Here is a 21,870-nt window from a genome sequence, read left to right as displayed (position 1 = left end):
CCACAGGACAATGTTAGTTTTAATGAAAACTAATTATCAGTTTATGTAAAAAGTTTGGAAAAGCAGTGCAATATATACAGTCATTTTAACTGAGACATTTTAAACAGAGATCTTAAAACAAATATTGATGACTTTGCTGCATTGCCTTGATACTCACCAAAACCACGAACAAATAAGCCACATAAATAAAGCAGTAGCAGTCCTATTAGTTTACTAAAGCAATATCCAAAGAGTGATATAGCTACTATATACATGGAAACATTTTTTGAAACAATATATATTGAAATTGAACATTTCACTATATACTATGTCCATTTTATATACTATTTCAAACATATAATGAATGCCATGCAGAACTTTGTAACTATTACTGCATTACAAACGAGAATTACACATTTTATTCCAATCTGTATTTTAATTGCAAACTCACAACCATACATTAAAATGTCCTAGTTATTTATGCAAGCAATATATTTCAGTTTTTGATTTCTATAGTAGATATCTGGCGCCAAGTAATTTTATTTTTTTAAACTTTTCATCTTGAGCACATGAATTTGCAGTAAAAGTTGTACGAGGTATTCTTTCATATGAACCAAAATATACCTTGGCCATCCTGTGTCTATCCAGATACCTTCTTTAAGATTTGTCTCTTTTTAAAATGTGGGGTGTCATGGTGGTGCAGTATTAAGTGTTGCTGCCTGATAGATCCAGCATCCTCGATTCAAATGCCTCTCCTGATCTTCGGCTGTCTGGAGTTTGCAGTTTTCTTTCTGTGCCTGCTTGAGTTTTCCTCCAGGTAATCCACTTTTTCTTCCACCTCCCCAAAGATGTACAGCTTGGACAATCTGATGATTCCAAATTGGTCCCTGTTTGAGTGTGAGTAGATGTGTGCCTAATGGAGCCTGTAATGGACTGGTGCCCTGGTCCAGGGTAGATTCCTATCTTGCTCTCGGTGCTTCTGGGATGGTCTGCAGCCTCCACATGCCCAAATCGGAGTATGTTTCAGAATGGTATGTGAAATTAAATTTAACACTGTAATTTTAGTTTTTGCCATTTGGGTGTGCCAAAATGCTAAAAGATGCTTTTTATGCATATTAAACTCTCTTACAATTATTGCAGAATGTCAGATCAAGACAAGCCTCCCTATTTGTTCATATGTTTGACATATTAGATGTAAAAGCACCCTATAACACTTGTACAAGTTCCTGTTCATGTGACACAATATATCTTCTAAGGTTTAATTTGTGTAACATATGCCAAATGACCCGTTTCCTTGATTTTATACTAAAGTTTGTACTGATGCTACTACCTGCATGGTGGGGAGTCAACAGTACACTTCTAAAATAATGCATCAGTATTTACAGTATTGCCCTATAAACAAGTAATCTTCACTAACTTTTGGGTCATGTCTAATCTGAAATACTGTCTGACCAAAACATTCTACCTATATTGTTACCCGTATGCTTTCATTTTTGCTTGTTTACTCAAAATAAAATTTAAACGTATATCACACAAATCTCAGTTTCAAGGGTTCATCCTGGCTTCTGTTGCCACATGTCATAATTATATTTTGCTTCTCAAAATACAGTACAATTTACACTTTGTGGTCCTGCACCATTTAGCGCTACTTCCTCTTTAGTTTCAGGAGCCTGAGTTTAATCTGCATCCCAGTCCCTGTATGTTTGGAATTTTCTTGTTCTCCCTGAGGTTGTGTGGGTTTTCTCCAACATTTAAAATATATTATTGTTAGGATAATCAGTACTTCTAAATTATCCAAGTATAACCGACTGTTTTATGTGCATAAGTACTCCCTATTTATTGCCTGACATTCCATCCAAGGTTGGTTCCTGTTTTACACCCAGTACTGCCAGAGTGGGCCATCACTCCCTAAAATCCTATAATGGATGTCCTAACAGCCTAAGCTCAAAAGTCAAAGCATGTTCCTTCAAAGCTTATATATTAGTTCTGAAATAGCAAAACCAAGTTGTTTAAATGTGAAATCATATTAAATTCAATTTGGGTGCTTGTAGCTTTAATAGATTTTGCACATCTAATGTAAAAGGATGCAGGGTAGTCTTGTGGAACTTCGAGCAGCTCAGAAAATTATTTGATGCAAGTACAGTTTCTAAATTGGAGACCTTGATCTCTCCTTTTAAAGGTGGCACTTGACATTTTTATACAGCACAGTGATAAGGAGACATGACACAGTGATGTATGCATTTCCTCCTTTCCTTTACTACAACCAATACTTGGTCTCATTTGAAACAGAAGAGAAGGAAAAAATTGCAGTCATTCATCATTCTGTACTTTGTAATTTAGACCCACTTTATTAAAACTACTGTATTGAAAGATAGCAGGAATAAGAAATGCACCCTTGCTTACAATACTACAGTGTAGCTATATAAAAAACAGGCTGACTTATCACTGGAGGACAAAAATATTTAGAATATAGTTTTTCATGTAATGCACATATGTTGTCAGTATGCAAGTTACTTAATGCAAGTTCTTGATACTAAATGATTTATGGAATGCTAAGTATTTAAAGGAAGTAGAGAAAAGTATGTTTTACTTGGAAAGTTGCAATTTAGGATAGCAGTTTTTCTTTCAGATATTGTTCTGCATTGATATCAGAATTTCACAAAGTGTGAACTGCCAGGCTTGATACCAAAGGAAAACAGAAAAGGAAGTAAGAAGAGCAGGTTCTTCTTTCAACAACTGACAATGCAGGTATAGATTCTGTGAGATGAGTTTCTTTACAACATTTCAAAGTGTGGATGTTTAATGCACAATGGTAAAATTGAAAATTACGCTTAATCAGACCATTTTTGCTTAAGGTCTCTAAAGAAATAATTTGCTTAGTTTAAGTCTTTGCCCATTACAAATATGCAATGCTACTGTTACGTACAGTTTTCAAAGAAAGTTATTTATGTCAGCAGGAATGCTCTTCAAATACTGTTAAGATGTTGTTTCATTGATACGGTTTCTCAGAGGTAGTATTAGATACAGTAGATAAGCCCACCTACATTATCTTGCAACACTTATTCCAGAAAGTTGTTAATTTTTTTAAAACAAATATTTAAACTCGTGTGATTCTAACTCCCAAGTATGTAAAGTGAAGGAAACCATTTTAAAAATAAAGTTACAGTATGTGTAGTTGTATTCATAGGAATTATAAAACAAACATACATAAACAATTTATTTTATATAGCAACTTTCTATAGTGAAATTTTTCAAATGGAGGAAGTTGGAAGCGCATTGCCACACCCACCACACAATGAACCTCCTGGATTGGGACCAGAGTGCAGCATGTGATACCTCAGCACCACACTGGAACAGTGTGAGGTTTTTTTTTTTTTTAAGTTGGCTGGGGTGCCAATCCTGCCACCAACCCCCAAGTTTTCCCTATAAGTTGGAGGACCTGCTGGCAGGACTGGTTGCAGAATAACGTCATATCCAGGATGAAGCAATAGCAGGTTAAGGGCCTTGCTCAAGGGCCCAATGAACCAGCAACCAGCACAGATCTCTAGCCTCAGAGCCACCACTTTTAATCTTTAAATCACAGATGGGATAAGTGACTTGCTCGAGGTCACAGAGTGAGCAATATGAAATGCACTTCAGAAGTCCTGCAAATAATGTGGATTTTCATTTTACTGTGTTTTAATGTTAAAAAACTGCTTATACCCATCTCAGTCCTCAGAGGCGTAGCTAGGGTTTTCACCGCCCGGAGACAACTGAAGATTTCGTGTCCCCTCCTGTTTGCCAAAATGCAATGGGGAAGGGAAAGAAACATCAATTTGGCGCCCCCTGGATGCTGTGCCCTGAGACTGATGTCCCCCCTTGCCCCTCCTTAGCTACGCCACTGTCAGCCCTTCCCAGAGAAATGCACCTCCATGCATTCCATTAACTTTCACACTTAAGTGTGTTTTAAAATGTTATACTGCTGCAAATATAAACCCAAAAGGTAATGAGTGATAGTTTTGTTGTCCACCCCCTCCCATTATATGCTGAGTAGCTATTACACCACTATGCTCAGTTATGGTACATAGAATTAGCATTGCAGAATCATAACATACAGAATGCAGAGTTTTAAAATAATAATTATGGTAATATGTAATGTTATTTTCTGATGGCCAACCCTATCATCCTCAGAAGGTTTCACATCATGTCCACCTGCTGAGCTTTCTGGGAAGCATTCAAGCTTAAAGGGGTGTCCTTCATGCAGTGGGTGCCTAACAAAGCTGCTACAATGTGAAAACATATCGGATGGGGTTTTTATTAAGGTTCTTTGTTACTGAACTTCAATATAATTTACAGACACTTCAGTATTGCAAAATAACATACTCATAATACAGTAATAGATTCAAATTAAAATCAGATATAAAACAAGCGCAAAAAGAGGTTATCCTTACCTGGAACAGAAACACCATAAACGTTGGACTCCTGTAAAAAATCCAACATTCCAAAAACGTCTGCAACTTCTGTTGTTGCAACATTTTCTCCTTTCCATCTAAGCCAAGAAAGAAGTAACATTGTTTTCAAGTGAAAAGGCACTATTGTGATGATGATTAATAATAATGATCAATACTTATTCAACAGGTCTTGTGAAAGGCACAAAAATAGAAAATAATACAGCAAACTTTTTCACTATGTAGACAGGACTCCTTGGGAAAGGAATCAGTTTATTACACGTGCACATCACAATTTTTACCTCAGACTTAGGGTTGTGTTTTATTTAATTCTAGCACAATGTCCCTTTCCATGTTTTAAGATTTTCTCTTCTTATTCTGTGTACTTACACATAACCTGACTAGTATGTAACATTGTTGTAGACCCTTAACAACTTTACACAGCACTAAAGTTGTGAACAATTCACACACCACCATTCCCATGTGCCATAAAAGATTAGAATATGTAAAGCCTACATCAATACCCCACTTGGGGACTTCACCTGAACGTGTCACCAATCCTGTCTTTGAAGTATATGAAGTCTGAGTGATCTTCAGCCATCAAGTCTCCAGTGTTAAAAAAGAGATCTCCTTTTCTAAAAACATCTCTTAAAATTTTATTTTGTGTTAATGCTTTGCTTCCCACATATCCAAAAAATGGGCTCAAAGAATTAATCTGAGAGAGCAGCAGACCAGTCTCACCTGTTAGTAAAAAATAAACACAAATTCATCAACTCTTGATTAAAAGACACAAAAAAGTAAGTATTTTAAAGAAACAAACATTAGTTTAAATGTATAATAAAATAATCTAAACAAGATGTGCAAAAGGTGAGGGGTAACTGCAGATGACAGTGGAACTCCGTTTGCTTAAAAAAATCTAAGTTGTAAATAAAAGAAAAAAAAGCAAAGATGATTGAACAAGGAAGACTTCAGTGAGTGGAATGTTCAGAACTGTTAAATACCTCACTCAGCGCATGGATACCCCTACAAGCCCAGGGCTATAAAGTGAAGGGATAGCCTACACTGTCAGGTTGTGGAAAACAGGGGTAAAGGCATGCCATACTAGTCAAGGACCATCTCACACAATATTTGTAGAGTGTATGTGATCAGAGGACTCATACTGAAGGTTTGAGAACTGAGTTTAACAGCAGCATGGGGCAGACTGGTCAGAGATCCTGGATTTAAACCGTTTAATTCCAAAAAAACAGGAATTTTACCCCCAAACATGGCATTGCATATTGGGGCCAAATAGTCAACTGATTGTCTCATTGATCCACGGAACATTGTCCCAGAAGTAGTGTGGAATGAACATACAGTTGATCATTTGCAAACCTGAGACATGCATTAATGTTTCTTTTGGGGAGCAGTGGTTTTCCCTGTGGTGTCTTTCCATAAACACCATTCTTATTTAGTGTTTCTCTTATAGTAGATACATGAAGAGACTTTGGCAAGTGAAAGAGATCCTGCTGTTAACCTTGGGTTCCTTTTCAGTTCCTTCATCATTACATGCTACATACACTATTGCCATAATCTTTGCAAGATGGCCACTCATAGGGAAAGGAGCAACATCACTGAATTTCATGGATGTGTCTTCCTGTGGATTGAACACCTCAAACTTTATGTATTTCTAAAATTCATCTTCTAAAGTTCTCTGATATTTTTGAAAGGGGTATGTTGCCTTGCAATAAGGAGATCATTGGTTTGTGTCCTGGGTCCTCCCTCTGTGGAGTTTGCAAAGTGCTTTGAGTAGTCAGTAAAGCGCTATATAAATGTAAGGAATTATTATCAGGTAGCGTGTCATAGTGGTCAAGGCTTTGGACTTCAAACCCTGAGTTTGTGGGTTCAAATCCCACTAATAACACCATGTGACCATGAGCAAGTCACTTCACTTGCCTGTGCTCCAATTTGAAAACCTAAAGAAATGTAACCAATTATATCATAAATGTTGTAAGTCACCTTGGATAAGGACATCAGCCAAATAGGTATATGTAAAACATGAAAAGATCTTTCTTGAGAAGAGTAAAATTCTACTACTAACCACCTCTGTGTGTGTTTTAATGGGGCAGGGAACCTCCAATCCTACCTCATTTCACTGATTAGCTTATGGAGAAGTTATTAGCATTGAGGTTCACATATTTTTCCAGCCTAGTGTGTGAATAAGCAATGTATTGAGTATTAAGAAGTATAAGTGTTTGTTAATAGTTTAATCAAAACCGTGTTTACTTAATATTGTGATTTTCGCTGAATATCAGATCAAATATTTTAAGTAATTAGCGCATAAATCCAGGTAATTCCACAGGATTCACAAACTTTTTCTTGCAACAGTACATATATCTAGTGTCAGACAGATGTGAGTTGGGGACAGCTTCAGGGCTTTTGTACTACCTGTAATTCTGCCCCAGGCCACAAGTTGGCGCTATTGCTTCCTCATTTTCCTCTTTTACCGTCCAATCAGAGGTTCATCAACCTGAGGAGCTCTGATGTCACTTTCTCCTCGTACCGGGAAGTCACGTCTTTACCGCCCCCGGATGCACATAAAAGCTTTCTACACAGGAAGAAGCCAGCCAGTCTAAGACTTAGGTCTGCATAAGACACAATTTGTCATGATCGGTGTTGGAAAACATCATCTGTCTGTTTCTTTTGGTGTAAAATCTTCCAGTTAAACAGGATTCATCTCTTGTACCCCTAACTGTATATACACTACAGGTATATGAGTAAGACAAATAGTGAAGAACCATCCAAAGACTGGCACATGAGATAGCCGAGGAGCAGTAAATAATCTAAACCACTGCACTGCATATAAAGAATTCAGTAATTAAGGACTTACAAAATGCAAGATATCTACAACAAAGGCTATTTAATAAACTAGATGTCTTACCTTTCTGTACTCGTTCACAAAATCCCTGGCCATTACGAATAGGTTCATCTTTTTCCAGATCATACTTGACTAGGTCATAATGAAAAAATAACTGTAATGCAATGTAGAAACAAAACAATTACCAAATATTTTTTGAAAAGATAATTCAGGTTTCAAGAAAAACTGGAGCAATACATAATCCATCTTTAGATAGATAGACAGATAGATAGATAGATAGATAGATAGATAGATAGATAGATAGATAGATAGATAGATAGATAGATAGATAGATACTTTATTAATCCCAAGGGGAAATTCACATTTAGACCCGCAGAGGTGATGATAAAACAAACTGATACACTGTCATGAAGGGATGTGTTTGACACAACAAGGCTTGGATATCAGTATTCAAATATTTTCCACCATCACTGCACTCATATCAACAGGCAAATCCCAAGTGGTATAAGACTTCACGCAGTGAGGGTAAAGTAGAGTAATATGAAGCTTCTTTATTGTATATAGTAATAATATTCTAGGGCTGGGCGATATTTTTCAATTAAATCGTTTAATTAAATTAATGTATTAATTTGATGTTGAAATGGAACAGCAAAACAGTCTAGCATGCACTTTAGTTTGATCAGCTGATCACGTGTGTACAGTCAAAAAATTAATGCAAAGAATATGACAAGTGGCACATTTCTTATGAATGAGGTAGTTCCAAACTCGACTGTCTGGAATTGGTTTGGCTAAGAAGATAAGATGTTGAACAAACTGATGTAAAATGCAAAGTTTGCAGAAAGACAATAACAATTAAAAGTGGCAGCACATCTAGTTTATTTCAGCACTTAAAACAGAAACAGCACAATGGGACCAATGTGAGAAAGCATGGGATGAAGATAAAGTCTGTCTCCAACCAACAGCCTTGGCATATTCTTCGACCTACTTTAACATGAACCGTACAAGGTGCACTCCTTATTATATATCCCGTTAGACAACGTGATTATGTTAGGTGCAGAGCGTGCATTGTCTGGGGTCAGGGGAAAAAATACACTTAAGCTATCTATCATGCCTTATTACCCTGCAATAGTGGCTTGGCTATGGTGGGGGAGAAGAACAAGCAGGCTGTCTGAAACGAACTAATCAGAGTGCACTTGAAGGAAGTGACTCCTCCAAAGGCAGGTCACTCTGGAAACCTGTAGTCATAGCCAACCCATGGCTTAGGTGACCTAGGCAATTGCAAAGGGCCTCAAGCATCCCCTGGGAGGGCCATGAGGATGCAGTGGCCGCATTCTAAGTTTTTTTTTCTTTTAAATACATAATAATTAAAAAAAAGGTTGTCCCCACTGGCATACAAGTCTGTTGTATTTTCCCTCGCAGCAAACTTGTTGTGTTTACTGTTTGATGAGTCACTGTTTGCTTCATGAGAAAAATATTTCTGAAATAGCATACAGAACATACTGAAAGTGGCACGAGCACCCACACAAGCTACCTTGACATAACAATTCAAAATCAGGTCATTCGTTACACAAGTTAGGTAATTAAGCATACCCTGAGTGTCATCAAGCAGTCCAAATATTAGTCCATTATTTTGGATTGCACATCTGACATTAGCCATGAGGAGCAAACTTCACTAATTATAAGAATTGCCACACTGAAGGAAGTACCCAGGATTAAAGAGCAGTTTATGGGATCCTTCCAGTAACAGAGACAACAGGAGAAATTTTGTCTTTTCATGTCCTAGACAGACTTGAGAAACTAAATATTCCTTTTCATGATAGCAGAGGGCAATTATATGAAACTAGTGCCAAAATGAAGGGATGGATGGATAGATAGATAGATAGATAGATATTTTATTAATCCCAAGGGGAAATTCACACACTCAAGCAGCACCTTACTGATACAAAAAACAATATTAAATTAAAGATTGATAATAATGCAGGTAAAAAGCAGACAATAACTTTGTATAATGTTAATGTTTACCCCCCCCACCCCGGGTGGAATTGAAGAGTCGCATAGTTTGGGGGTGGAACGATCTTCTCAGTCTGTCAGTGGAGCAGGACAGTGACAGCAGTCTGTCGCTGAAGCTGCTCTTCTGTCTGGAGATGATACTGTTTAGTGGATGCAGTGGATTTTCCATAATTGATAGGAGCCTGCTGAGCGCCCGTCGCTCTGCCACAGATGTCAAACTGTCCAGCTCCATGCCAACAATAGAGCCTGCCTTCCTCACCAGTTTGTCCAGGCGTGAGGCGTCTTTCTTTTTAATGCTGCCTCCCCAGCACACCACCACGGAAAGGACAAAGGTGTACAGGTCAGACTGCTGCAAAAAAATCCCTGAGCTTTCATTGTGTCATGTACTGCCCAAACCCTAAATTTAGTTGCAATAGATGAATACCAGAAACTCAAGAGATGCCATTGCCTTGTTTGGACATTTTCAAAAGCTTTATAGCTTAATTTCAGCTGCACCTCCAAGGTGAACTATATTGCTAAACATGTCTGCATTATGCTAGTCAGGGCTCCACAGCAAAATCTTGCCTAGGGCCCCAAAACGGTTAGAGCCAGCCCTGCCTGTAGATATATAGTAATAGTAGACATAAGAAACTGGCCGATGTGCTTTGCAACCTAAACTGTTTTTTGAAGTAAAAAAAGGAGAAAAAGAAAAGTAAGGTACGAAGGACATATAAGAAAGAGCAGTGAGGACTGCAATAAAGAAAAAGTTGTAAAGAAATCTTCAGGGTTTAAGGGACGGTCCCTGTAAGTGATGTAAAAGGCCCTGTGGAGGCCACACGGAAGGACAATGGCCACAAATGTGAAAGCAAATTACAAAAAGTACAGAAAATCTGCACAGAAAGAAGCTTTCTTATTTTGCACCTTTCCTCATTAATAATAAAAATATACAATTTTGTATTTCCGTGAAGGATACAGTTGTATTGTCAGTCTGCTAAATGTGAACAACCTTCTCATTTTCTGATTTTTTTCTTTTCTGAATACTTGTGATTTTTATGATGAAATATTTAAATAAATTGTGAATCAAATTTACTCAAATTGAAGTCACAATTACTGTATAAACTATCATAGCATATTTAAGAGACAAATTAAGAATGTTACCCATAAAGCTAAACAGTAAAGAAAGAAAGGAAAGGCACTTACCTTATAGAAGAAGTTAGAGCGGCCTACAGCTCCGACTTTTCCAATGTGGTTCATAAAGCAAAGGTTTCCTTCTGTGGAACCATAAAGTTCACACATCTTAATGTTCCCAAAGCGCTCAAGGAACTCTTTCCAGACATCCTGCCGCAAGCCATTACCTACAGCCATATATACCTTATGGTCTTTCTCACCTTCTTTCTGTTAAAGCCAAGAGAAACAAGAAAATAATCTTCCACATTTTAAAAAAAAAAAGGCCTAAAATTGCTCATTTTTTTACTTGTATGATGCATTTATAAAAAAAACAGAAAAACACAATGGTAAGGTTGTTTATATGTTTCTACATGTGTAGTACTGCAAGTTTAACAGATTGCACAGTCAACACCTTACTTACAGTACCACCCTGCCTATAATTTACATGCACCAAGGTACCTCAGTTCTGCAAACCCTTAAAAGTTTTTCTCTTGCAATTCACAAGGCTGACTCACAAATGTCTGTATTGGTTTATAAATTCTCTGTGCAGCACACAACAACAAAAGCAAATGAGACAAAAAACACACATTGGCAGATGTGCTCAAGAAAAATGTGTGCAGTGACAAATGCGCACAGCTAGTGATTTGCTTTCTCCATCTTACACAGTTAGTGCAGAGAAAAGTTTAAGAATTTGATTAAGTGGACACTTAAAAAAAATGTTGAACACATTAAATGTTATTAGTGTTAAGTTTTGTGCCTAGTGATGACATGCCACCAGCTTCTGACAGCTTGTGGATATGCGAGTGCAAATACAGACATATGACTGGGGGCCACTTTTGGGCTTTTTCCAAAGGACTACCATAATGTGGCTCTATAAATTGCATAATACAAGTTATCTTTTATTGACAGTTTTGCAGTTTCTCTCCATTTGTGCAGTCTTTCTCCTTATATGTACATTTTCCCACATTTTCTTTATTACATTTATGGTTTTTAATGAAAAAATAATTTTTATAGTAAATAAAAAATCTCAGCAGTAAACAAAAATCACAATTCACAAGAGGCTATTACATGATAATTAAAATTATATTTCTACATGTACTGTATATTTAATGGATAAATTATTACCAAGTGGGGGTTTACTAGCTGTGCACATTTCATACTGCAATCATTCTTCATCTACACATCTGTGTGCTTTTGTCACCACACTTTAGTTCTGCCACCTCTGAACATGTGGTGAAGAGGTGACTTGCATGGTGCTTCATACTGTACTAGGGAATCCATTCCCGGACATTTTTCATTCCCGCATTCCCGGGAATGAAACTGCTGTAATTCCCGGGAAAACGGGAACGGCCAAGCTCGCATATATAGCGTGTAAAAGTGTAAAAAATTGATCAAGAAATACAGTAACAGAGTTATAGTTGAAAATAATTAAGGTGGCACCATTGCTGCAGCTTGCACTTCATCAGACAACAGCTTTGAACAGCAACTTGAAATTGCAATGCGTCAGTCTGTTGCATCCGCATTATCTGTGTTAAGAAACTTGCCATCACAGAATGATGACAAGGAACTGGATGCATCAGTAAAAGCTGAAATGGCGGTGTTTCAGAGCAACGGCAAGCGTGGGTGTTGTTTAGAACAAGTGTATCAGTAGCTGATGATTGTGCCACCTACTTCAGTTGAGGCAGAGCGTGCTTTCTTGGCGGCTGGCGTACTCTGCATGAAGGTGCGCTCTATCGTGGATGACCGCACGCTGGACACGTTAATAATAACAATGATAATTCATTACATTTATACAGGTATAGCGCTTTTCTCAGTACTCAAAGTGCTATCCACACAGGGAGGAACCGGGAAGTGAACCCACAATCTTCCACAGTCTCCTTAATGCAAAGTAGCAGCACTACCACTGCGCCACCTGTGAGGACGTTGTGCTTTCTACGCTCTTATTACCACAACTAATGATACATGTACTTATATGACAGCATGAACTGCTTGTAGATACGGTTAGTCTTTTATTTCCGAATTCCCAGGAATGGATTCTCTATACTGTACTATATATATAGTACTTTGTCACGCATGTGTGTTGGGGGATCTATTTATGGGCTTGATCGAGGTATGTAATAACCCACCAGGGTGAGAGGGGGCCTGTTGCTAACATTCTCTTCTCCTTCCCTCCCCATAGAACCAAGAAACTGCCCAGTGAGGGCACTTAGGGCTCATTTATACTTCATGCTCAGAAAGCATACGTGCCCGCATCATGGCTGCCACGCGTTTCCAGCGTACTAAAAGTTGGAATGTGACGTCAGAGTCTCTGGTTACTATCTTCATGTGACAGAAAGCCGCTCTGAGGATCCTACGAGATCAGTGTGCGCGCTTCGATGTTTGATGAATGGTTCGAAGTGGTGAAGCAAAATGCCAACATACAGATGCATTTGTGGTGCTTTTATATTCAACCGTTGCATATTCCCGATCATAATGACACGATACATTTTAGAAGTCTCACATATCGTCTTCTGTGCCATCTTTTTTTCTAGGGCTTCCTCCGGTACTGACAGCAGTGGCAAACACCAATAGATCGCTACACTGAGCACATTAAATGTATGATATTCCAACTCTCTGAACATTTAGAATCCTCAGATTTATACTTGATATCACTTCATGATGAAATGCATTGAAGTATGTATGTTACATTTTACAATAAATAGATAATTTAGTTTAAATAATGAATACTGTTAATTACACACAAGGGGGTGACACGGTGGCGGGGCGTTAGCGCTGCTCTCTTGCAGGGAGTCACATCGATGGTATTCTCTGCTTGGAGTTTACATGTTTTCCTGCTGGGTTTCCAGTGTGCTCCGGTTTCCTTCCACAGATATGCAGATTTGGTTACACTAAAATGATGCCAGTGTGTACGTGTGTGCTTGTATTCACCTTGTGATGAGCTGATGCCTCGTCCAGGGATTGTTTCAGCCTCATGCCCAATGCTAGCTGAAATGGACAAATCCCTGGACTGATGGATTTAATCATTAAACATCCATTTCAGAGATATTGCGGTAAGGTGTCATCGGAATTTAATGGGTGTTCCAGGCAATTCACAACACAGCGAAGCCGAACCTGTTCTGCCCATGATATCTCGCACTGCCACCTGGTTCCTGCCACCTCAGAGTACGCACGCAAGTATAAACAGTGCAACGCTTGCGTAGCAGGAGCGTCCGCTGCAGAATGCGTGGCGTCGCGTGAAGTATAAATCCTGCCTTAGCCCCACCCCTTCTGGACAACAACATGGTGACAACAACATGGTGACATTAAAGTCATTAGAAGCTTTAAACAGACTGCAGCAAACGAAGAAATTAGTAACGTAAATTGTGTGGTAGACAAGAAAGGAACTGATGGAATAAACAGCCAGAAAAATCATACATGTTCATGTTTTCATGGAACACTGTCTGTACTAAATAGCCGAATCTCCTTCCCTTCAGCTTTTTACTCTTTATTTCCTCTTGAAAGAGCTACTTTAACTCAGTGATACTTTTGCGCTCTGTCACATGTTTTGGGTCATACCAAAACTCCTCAGTGGGAGCAATGTTATACAGGTTTTTTCTTTGACACAAGTCTCTGCACTAGGTTATAGGTTCCTTCTGTCTTCCTGTTGCATTGTTGTATCATATATATGGTATGAGGAGTATACAACTTGAAACTAATTAGATAAATATCTGCTGTTTGCCAAAGATATGTTCTTTGTCTCTTCAGGAACTCTATGCAACCATTTCAGAAACAACTGTTGCATGGTCAGTATTATAATCATAACTTGCAAACCTAAAGTCACGGATCTTTCCTGTAGAAGTGTCTTTTTCTCTGAGTGTGGACGGGAGATTAGCTTCCTGAAGTGAAAAAGTCCAGTTAACTCAATCATGTTCATAAGTGAAGAAATCCCAAAACTAAATACTGATGTAGCTTAATGCAGGAAGTGCTGTAGAGTTTGAGCCACACTGTGATGATAATTAGGAGCAATGTCTTTTGACAGATTTTACATTATTCGGGCCAAGCTATCCACCCATTTTAATCCATAGTTACAAATTTTGAGAATTGACTGGAAAAAAGTCAGCCAGGTAACACAGGCAAAAATTCAATTCCTCCACTCCCCATCACAGGCAAATGAGTTTGACTGTCTGACAACACCTGAGAGTAAAGTCAAAGCTGTTGTGGAATGAGTGGAGCCAAATGAAGTGGTTTAGATTGTTAAATAGGATGTCCTTTGTCTATCTTCTGAAGGATGTGTGCCAAACAAGGTCTTCCTGAAGGAGACTCTGGGCAGACACACTACACACACTTGTGAAACAAAGGCTTGTGTGCCTTTCTTGCCTTTTAGCACTGCTGACTCAACAGGACAAAACCATACAGCAGTGGAGTTTAAACCTAAGCTATGGAATGAAAAATATTTGTTTTTCAATTGTCCTTTAGAAATGGAATAAATTGTATTGTTATTTTTAAAATTTGTGGCATTTCACAAATGTATTGTCAGACAGGTTTGCTTTAGCTGGAATGTTACTTTCAGGACCCATTGTTTTCAAAAGTAAGTCAGTCACTACCCCAAAGAATTACAGTGCCTCCGGAAAGTATTCACAGTGCATCACTTTTTCCACATTTTGTCATGTTACATCCTTATTCCAAAATGGATTAAATTCATTTTTTTCCTCAGAATTCTACACACAACACCCCATAATGACAACATGAAAAAAGTTTACTTGAGGTTTTTGCAAATTTATTAAAAATAAAAAAATTGAGAAAGCACATGTACATAAGTATTCACAGCCTTTGCCATGAAGCTCAAAATTGAGCTCAGATACATCCTGTTTCCCCTGATCATCCTTGAGATGTTTCTGCAGCTTCATTGGAGTCCACCTGTGGTAAATTCAGTTGATTGGACATGATTTGGAAAGGCACACACCTGTCTATATAAGGTCCCACAGTTGACAGTTCATGTCAGAGCACAAACCAAGCATGAAGTCAAAGGAATTGTCTGTAGACCTCCGAGACAGGATTGTCTCAAGGCACAAATCTGTGGAAGGTTACAGAAAAATTTCTGCTGCTTTGAAGGTCCTAATGAGCACAGTGGCCTCCATCATCCGTAAGTGGAAGAAGTTCGAAACCACCAGGACTCTTCCTAGAGCTGGCCAGCCATCTAAACTGAGCGATTGGGGGAGAAGGGCCTTAGTCAGGGAGGTGACCAAGAACTCGATGGTCACTATGTCAGAGCTCCAGAGGTCCTCTGTGGAGAGAGGAGAACCTTCCAGAAGGACAACCATCTCTGCAGCAATCCACCAATCAGGCCTGTGTGGTAGAGTGGCCAGACGGAAGCCACTCCTTAGTAAAAGGCACATGGCAGCCCACCTGGAGTTTGCGAAAAGGCACCTGAAGGACTCGCAGACCATGAGAAAGAAAATTCTCTGGTCTGATGAGACAAAGATTGAACTCTTTGGTGTGAATGCCAGGCGTCACGTTTGGAGGAAACCAGGCACCATCCCTATAGTGAAGCATGGTGGTGGCAGCATCATGCTGTGGGGATGTTTATCAGCGGCAGGAACTGGGAGACTAGTCAGGATAAAGGGAAAGATGACTGCAGCAATGTACAGAGACATCCTGGATGAAAACCTGCTCCAGAGCGCTCTTGACCTCAGACTGGGGCGACGGTTCATCTTTCAGCAGGACAACGACCCTAAGCACACAGCCAAGATAACAAAGGAGTGGCTTCAGGACAACTCTGTGAATGTCCTTGAGTGGCCCAGCCAGAGCCCAGACTTGAATCCGATTGAACATCTCTGGAGAGATCTTAAAATGGCTGTGCACCGACGCTTCCCATCCAACCTGATGGAGCTTGAGAGGTGCTGCAAAGAGGAATGGGCGAAACTGGCCAAGGATAGGTGTGCCAAGCTTGTGGCATCATATTCAAAAACACTTGAGGCTGTAATTGCTGCCAAAGGTGCATCGACAAAGTATTGAGCAAAGGCTGTGAATACTTATGTACATGGGATTTCTAAGTTTTTTTATTTTTAATAAATTTGCAAAAACCTCAAGTAAACTTTTTTCATGTTGTCATTATGGGGTGTTGTGTGTAAAATTCTGAGGAAAAAAATGAATTTAATCCATTTTGGAATAAGGCTGTAACATAACAAAATGTGGAAAAAGTGATGCGCTGTGAATACTTTCCAGATGCACTGTAGGCAGAGCAGAAACTGCAGGCTTGACACTTCAATAAACATACACTACACACAGAAAAAACTTTTTGCCTTTACAAGTACAGTTGCTTATGTCAAGCAGGCATTTCAAAGGGCTTTTACTGTAAAAAGATACTTTTATTACAGCTAGGTTCAATTTATGACCTGGGTAATGTGTGGGATTTACACATTCTCTCTGTATAAGGGTTATTTCTTATCCACTCCCATTTTACAATCCAGTTGATTATGATTGTAAATGTCTAAACTGTTCCAGCGTGTGGGAGTGTGATAATGTGCTCCAGTGACACCTGTGACGGCCAGGTACCCTGTTCAGAGTCGGTTCCTGCTAATCCAATTTTATAATGATACATATTAACTAACAAAAGGGATGGATGTATACTTTAACATTTCCTGCAATTTTACAGATAAAGTTTCTTTATATTAGGCTGAACCAAAAATGGAATTTACTATATTTCTTAAATTACAGAATATGAAATCTATAACTGAAAATGAGAATAATTGATCAAAAACAAATTTGTAGTGTGAATTTTATTTTAGTCATCTAATGAAACAATATATTTATGTGTGCTCCTGTTGAGTATTGGGAGGCAACTAAGTAACAAAATGATAATATTATTGTTAGAACCTACTAAAAATGGCCATCGTCTATCTACATTATAATCACCCACTTTACATTACATTTTAGACCAAAAAGAATCCATGCCCTCCTCAATGACAAATAAATCAGTTTAACAAATACTTTCTAAATTCTTTGAAAAGCCACCTAATCCACTGCCTACACAAGGATTCATTTACATTCTTTTACATACCTCCCTATGTACCGGTATATATCTCCTCTACAATTTTTGACAGCCATTCTAAAATCACTAGGAAATGGGAGTCCCATGCACAGCATAGATCATGCAAAGCATAAGTGAAACAAAGAGATCTTTGATATGTGGCACAAGTTCTGCAGTATTCCTAAAACATTCAAACTCCATCACATGGAACACAACAGCCTATTTATTCAGTGTTCTTTACCCAAAAAAAACACTGCCACTGAACATATATAAAAGAGGTTAAAATCATTTAAAACTGATTTATGTGTACAATACTTAAAACAAAAACATTAATTTCACACAGTGTATTTTCTTACGCATGTCTAGTGTTATAAAACTACACTATTAGAAATCTGATACACACATAAAACAAAGATATGCAAGAACACAGCCCCAGCAGCCCTGATTTGTATGACTATACCCAAGATCTGGAGGCTGTATTTAAAGGGCCCGGCACCCATGCATTTTGTTAGGCTGCCTGACTTCCACTATAAAGGTTACTCTATAAATATATACTTTTATATTTTATTTTTATATTTTTTTATATTTATATATATTTTATATTTTATATATAAATATATACTTTTACAAGTGCCTCTGTGTGCTTATTGAGATTTCCTAGTGCCATCTAGTGGCTGAGAGAAGTATGTTTGATGCCCTTCAAATCCCTTCTAGCACTGGGCCCTCACTTGGTGTCCTGCTGCGTTACATTTCAGTACGTTGTTTCGTGTCAGGTTCTCCCCATGTTTGTGTGGGTTTCCTCCAGGTGCTCCGGTTTCCTCCCACAGTCCAAAGTCATGTAGGTTAGGTGCATTGGCGATCCTAAATTGTCCCTAGTGTGTGCTTGGTGAGTAGGTGTGTGTGTGTATCCTGCGGTGGGTTGGCGCCCTGTGTTGGCTGGGATTGGCTCCAGCAGATCCCCGTGACCCTGTGTTAGGATACAGCAGGTTGGAAATTGGATGGATGGATGGATGTTTCGTGTCATGAATTGATTTCTCTTTTTTTTTTATGGACATAATATAATTTGTTTGAATTAGTTTCTATGTCAAGCTATGTTTATTCATTCAGGCAGCAAGTGTGTAAACGTAATTTGATTTTTGAAATTCATTTTGAGAAGTTAAAAAAATTACTGTCTTTATATTTATTATTTATTGCAACCCCATTTGTTTTTCGTGTTCTGTCGCTGTTTTGATTTCTGGTTGCCAACACACAATCAGATGCTGGGGTGTGTCCCCGAAAGTTGCACTGAATCTCGTCATCGACGTGACAGTTCAAAAGCTGGTCAGTAAGACACCTTTACTGCACAAGCTTGTTGGATTCAAAGGGTTATGGTGCTTTTGAATAGTTCCCTTTGTATTTTTCCCTGGTTATGACTTGTGCTTTGTTTAGAACATGCACTTGCTAAGCTTTCTAGACACCTGTACTTTTTTTCCTCTCTTCAGTGTAAATCGTTCACTTCGTGGTCCTTTACTTCCTTTGTTTGCTTACATTGTTCACTGGCAGAACACCTAGCAGGGCATCCTCCTGACTGCTACCTCATTTCTGCTACTTCTGTGCTGACAAGCATTTTCCAAGGGACAACGCTTACATTTTTTAAATATTTATACACACAGTAGACTCAAAAATTAATTACATCCTTGATAAAGATGAACAAAAAATAGTAACAAATAGCAAAATAAAAAGCTAGGACAAATGAGATAACTACAATCATTTTTAATTCATTGTTTAAATATTTCATTTTTCCTTTAAAAACTAAGTGTCAAGGTTACTAGATTTACATTTACAGACATGGGGACAACATGCAAAGTCCATGCAGGGAGGACCTGGGAAGCGAACCCAGGACTTATTACTGAGAGGCAGCAGCACTACCACTGCACCATCGCACATTATAATTTGATATTTAAGGAATGCTAAAAATCTTTAAAAATCCATTTTAGTCATCACTTAAAATATTCTGTTTTAGATTTAGTCCTTCACTTGCCAATTGTTACTTGCTAATCATTTACATTTACTTATTTGGCTGATGCCTTTATCCAAGAGCACTTACAACATTTATGATGCAAGTGATTACATTTCTTTTTGGTTTTCCACAGGAAGATCATGTGACTTGGTCAGGGTCAAATGGTGTCAGTAGTGGGATTTGAACCCACAAAATCAGGGTTTGAGGTCCAAAGCCTTAACTGCTACACCACACTGCCTAGATGGTACAGTATACTCAAATGTGCCTACCTATTTGAAATTATTCAATCTTCTATGAAAGTAATAAGCCATAAAAGTAACATTCAATGCACCTCATCAGTTGACATCAGCTTGAGTTTTCCACTTTTGTTTTTAAGAATGATTACACTTTATTGACACTGAATTGATTTTACCTTTGTCTGGTTGCACAAGTAACGGCACAGTTCTCCTATGTACTGAAACACAGTCACATTGTATTTTTTACAGTCATTCCAGAACTGGCTGGCTGAAAACTTTTTCTTCAGAACACAGGTTGCACCTACAGAAAGTAAACAAAGTTCTATGTTACGAAAACTTGAATCTTTTCAGCACATTTTTATAGCATTATAGCAACATGCCCACAATGCCTGAGATTGAGCACATGAAGATAATCGATTGGTAATGGTGGATAGCAGTGCATTTAAGAGCATGTCATTTTAAGGTTGTCATGATATGGAAGTGAAGAAAGACTAATAAAATAATTTCACAAATGAAAAATAATTAAATTTAATTACTAGTGCCAAACATTTGATCCCTCCCCAATTCATTATTCAAAGGGTTCAATAAAGTTGAGGGCTTAAGAGGGGTAGGAACTATTCTAATAGCTTCAGGTACAAGGCAGAAGTTTTGACAGAGCTCAAGTACATGGGTGTGCACGTTCCAAACACATGGCCTGTTTAGTGCTCCCTTTTAACCTAATCTTCTTGTCGTCTTTGTAATATGGTTGAAAACCAAAAGTACATAGAGAAAACTCATGTAGACACAGTGTCCACAGTCAGTGTCCAGGCCTGGGATTTGAAGTTTGACACCAAAGCCAGGAAACCACTGCATTAATTACTTCATCACAGTATTGTCCTCTCATTACAAGCAAGAGATCTGTTTGTCTTTAATTACAGACGATTTGCAGACTAGTAGTATCTTTGGAAAACAAAAACAAAAAAATGAGTATAATATACAGCTGTAGTTACTTTCAAAAGTAACCAAAATCATTATACTGTATACTAAAGCATAACATTTTTCATCATTAACATAATCAATGAAATTGGAATTGAGACTGATGAACTTTGCAATCCAGTTTCTCTTCAGGTTTGTGTGACACTTACAAATTTTCATGCCTGAATACCATTAAAAATAAATTCCACATTTGGAGAGCTTTACAGTGGGTAAAGATAGAATTATATTGCATATTTGGGGAGACAAAACTTTCAATATGGGTTGCTGCACCATACAACCTTAATCAGTCCAATATGCCTAATATTCTTACTATGTTTTGACAAAAGACAAAAACATCATCTTATTCAAATTTGGACACTAAACCACACTTTATGAGGTACTCGGTCCATAAACAAAGAAAAAGTGAAACTATCATGTTTATCTACAGTTGCTTTCATATGAGCAATTTTGCATATTTCAAAAGAAAACATATCTGTAATTTTATGAATAAGAGCAGCAAGGTGATGCAGCAGTTGGTGCTAGTGCCTCACAGATCCAATGTCCTGTGTCTGAACCACTCACCTGCTTAATGTTTGAGTGAAATTTGCACATTTTCCCCATGTTTGTGTAGGTTTTTCTTCCAGATACTCCAATTTGTCTCCATGTCCTCCCAGATATACAGGTTAGGTTAATCTGTGACTCTAAATTGTGAGATGGACTGGAGCCCCATCCAGACTTCTATCTTGCCTTGGCCCAGTCTTTCAAGGTAACGCTGAAAATCTGTCCCACTCTCCAAACCCTTAATTGGATTTAGAAAGTATGAGTATGTCATATTAAAAAGTTTTGGAATCCCTCTTAATTCTTTGGATTTTTGTTTATCATTGTCTAAGCTTTCAAAGTAGCAACTTCCTTTTAAAATATGACTAGCCTTATGGAAACAGTAGTATTTCAGCAGTGACATTACGTTTATTGGATTAACAGAAAATATGCAATATACATCATAACAAAATTAGACAGGTGCATAAATTTGGGCACCCCAAAAGAGGTATTACATCAATACTTAGTTGAGCCTCCTTTTGCAAATATAACAGCCTCTAGACGCTGTCCTCCTATAGCCTTTGATGAGTGTCTAGATTCTGGATGGAGAGATGTTTGACCATTCTTCCATACAAAATCTCTCCAGTTCAGTTAAATTTGATTGCTGCTGAGCATGGACAGCCTGCTTCAAATCATCACATAGATTTTCAGTGATATTC

At 38.1% G+C, this 21,870-nt stretch overlaps 1 protein-coding gene across 1 annotated transcript in view; it reads right to left on the bottom strand.

The window, feature by feature from the left end:
- slc27a6 (solute carrier family 27 member 6) overlaps positions 1-21,870 on the bottom strand; it is an 80,794-nt gene that overhangs the window by 2,223 nt on the left and 56,701 nt on the right. Inside the window, exons 4-8 of the mRNA XM_028804885.2 lie at positions 19,837-19,961; positions 10,450-10,644; positions 7,324-7,414; positions 4,949-5,147; positions 4,410-4,507 (exon numbers count right to left, since the gene is read on the bottom strand). Of these exons, the coding sequence (XP_028660718.1) occupies positions 4,410-4,507; positions 4,949-5,147; positions 7,324-7,414; positions 10,450-10,644; positions 19,837-19,961 (708 nt within the window). The remainder of the gene's footprint in view (positions 1-4,409; positions 4,508-4,948; positions 5,148-7,323; positions 7,415-10,449; positions 10,645-19,836; positions 19,962-21,870) is intronic.

The sequence above is a fragment of the Erpetoichthys calabaricus genome, chromosome 7, assembly GCF_900747795.2.
Source record: "Erpetoichthys calabaricus chromosome 7, fErpCal1.3, whole genome shotgun sequence".
NCBI lineage: Eukaryota > Metazoa > Chordata > Cladistia > Polypteriformes > Polypteridae > Erpetoichthys > Erpetoichthys calabaricus.
This window is presented reverse-complemented; position numbering and strand designations above follow the sequence as displayed.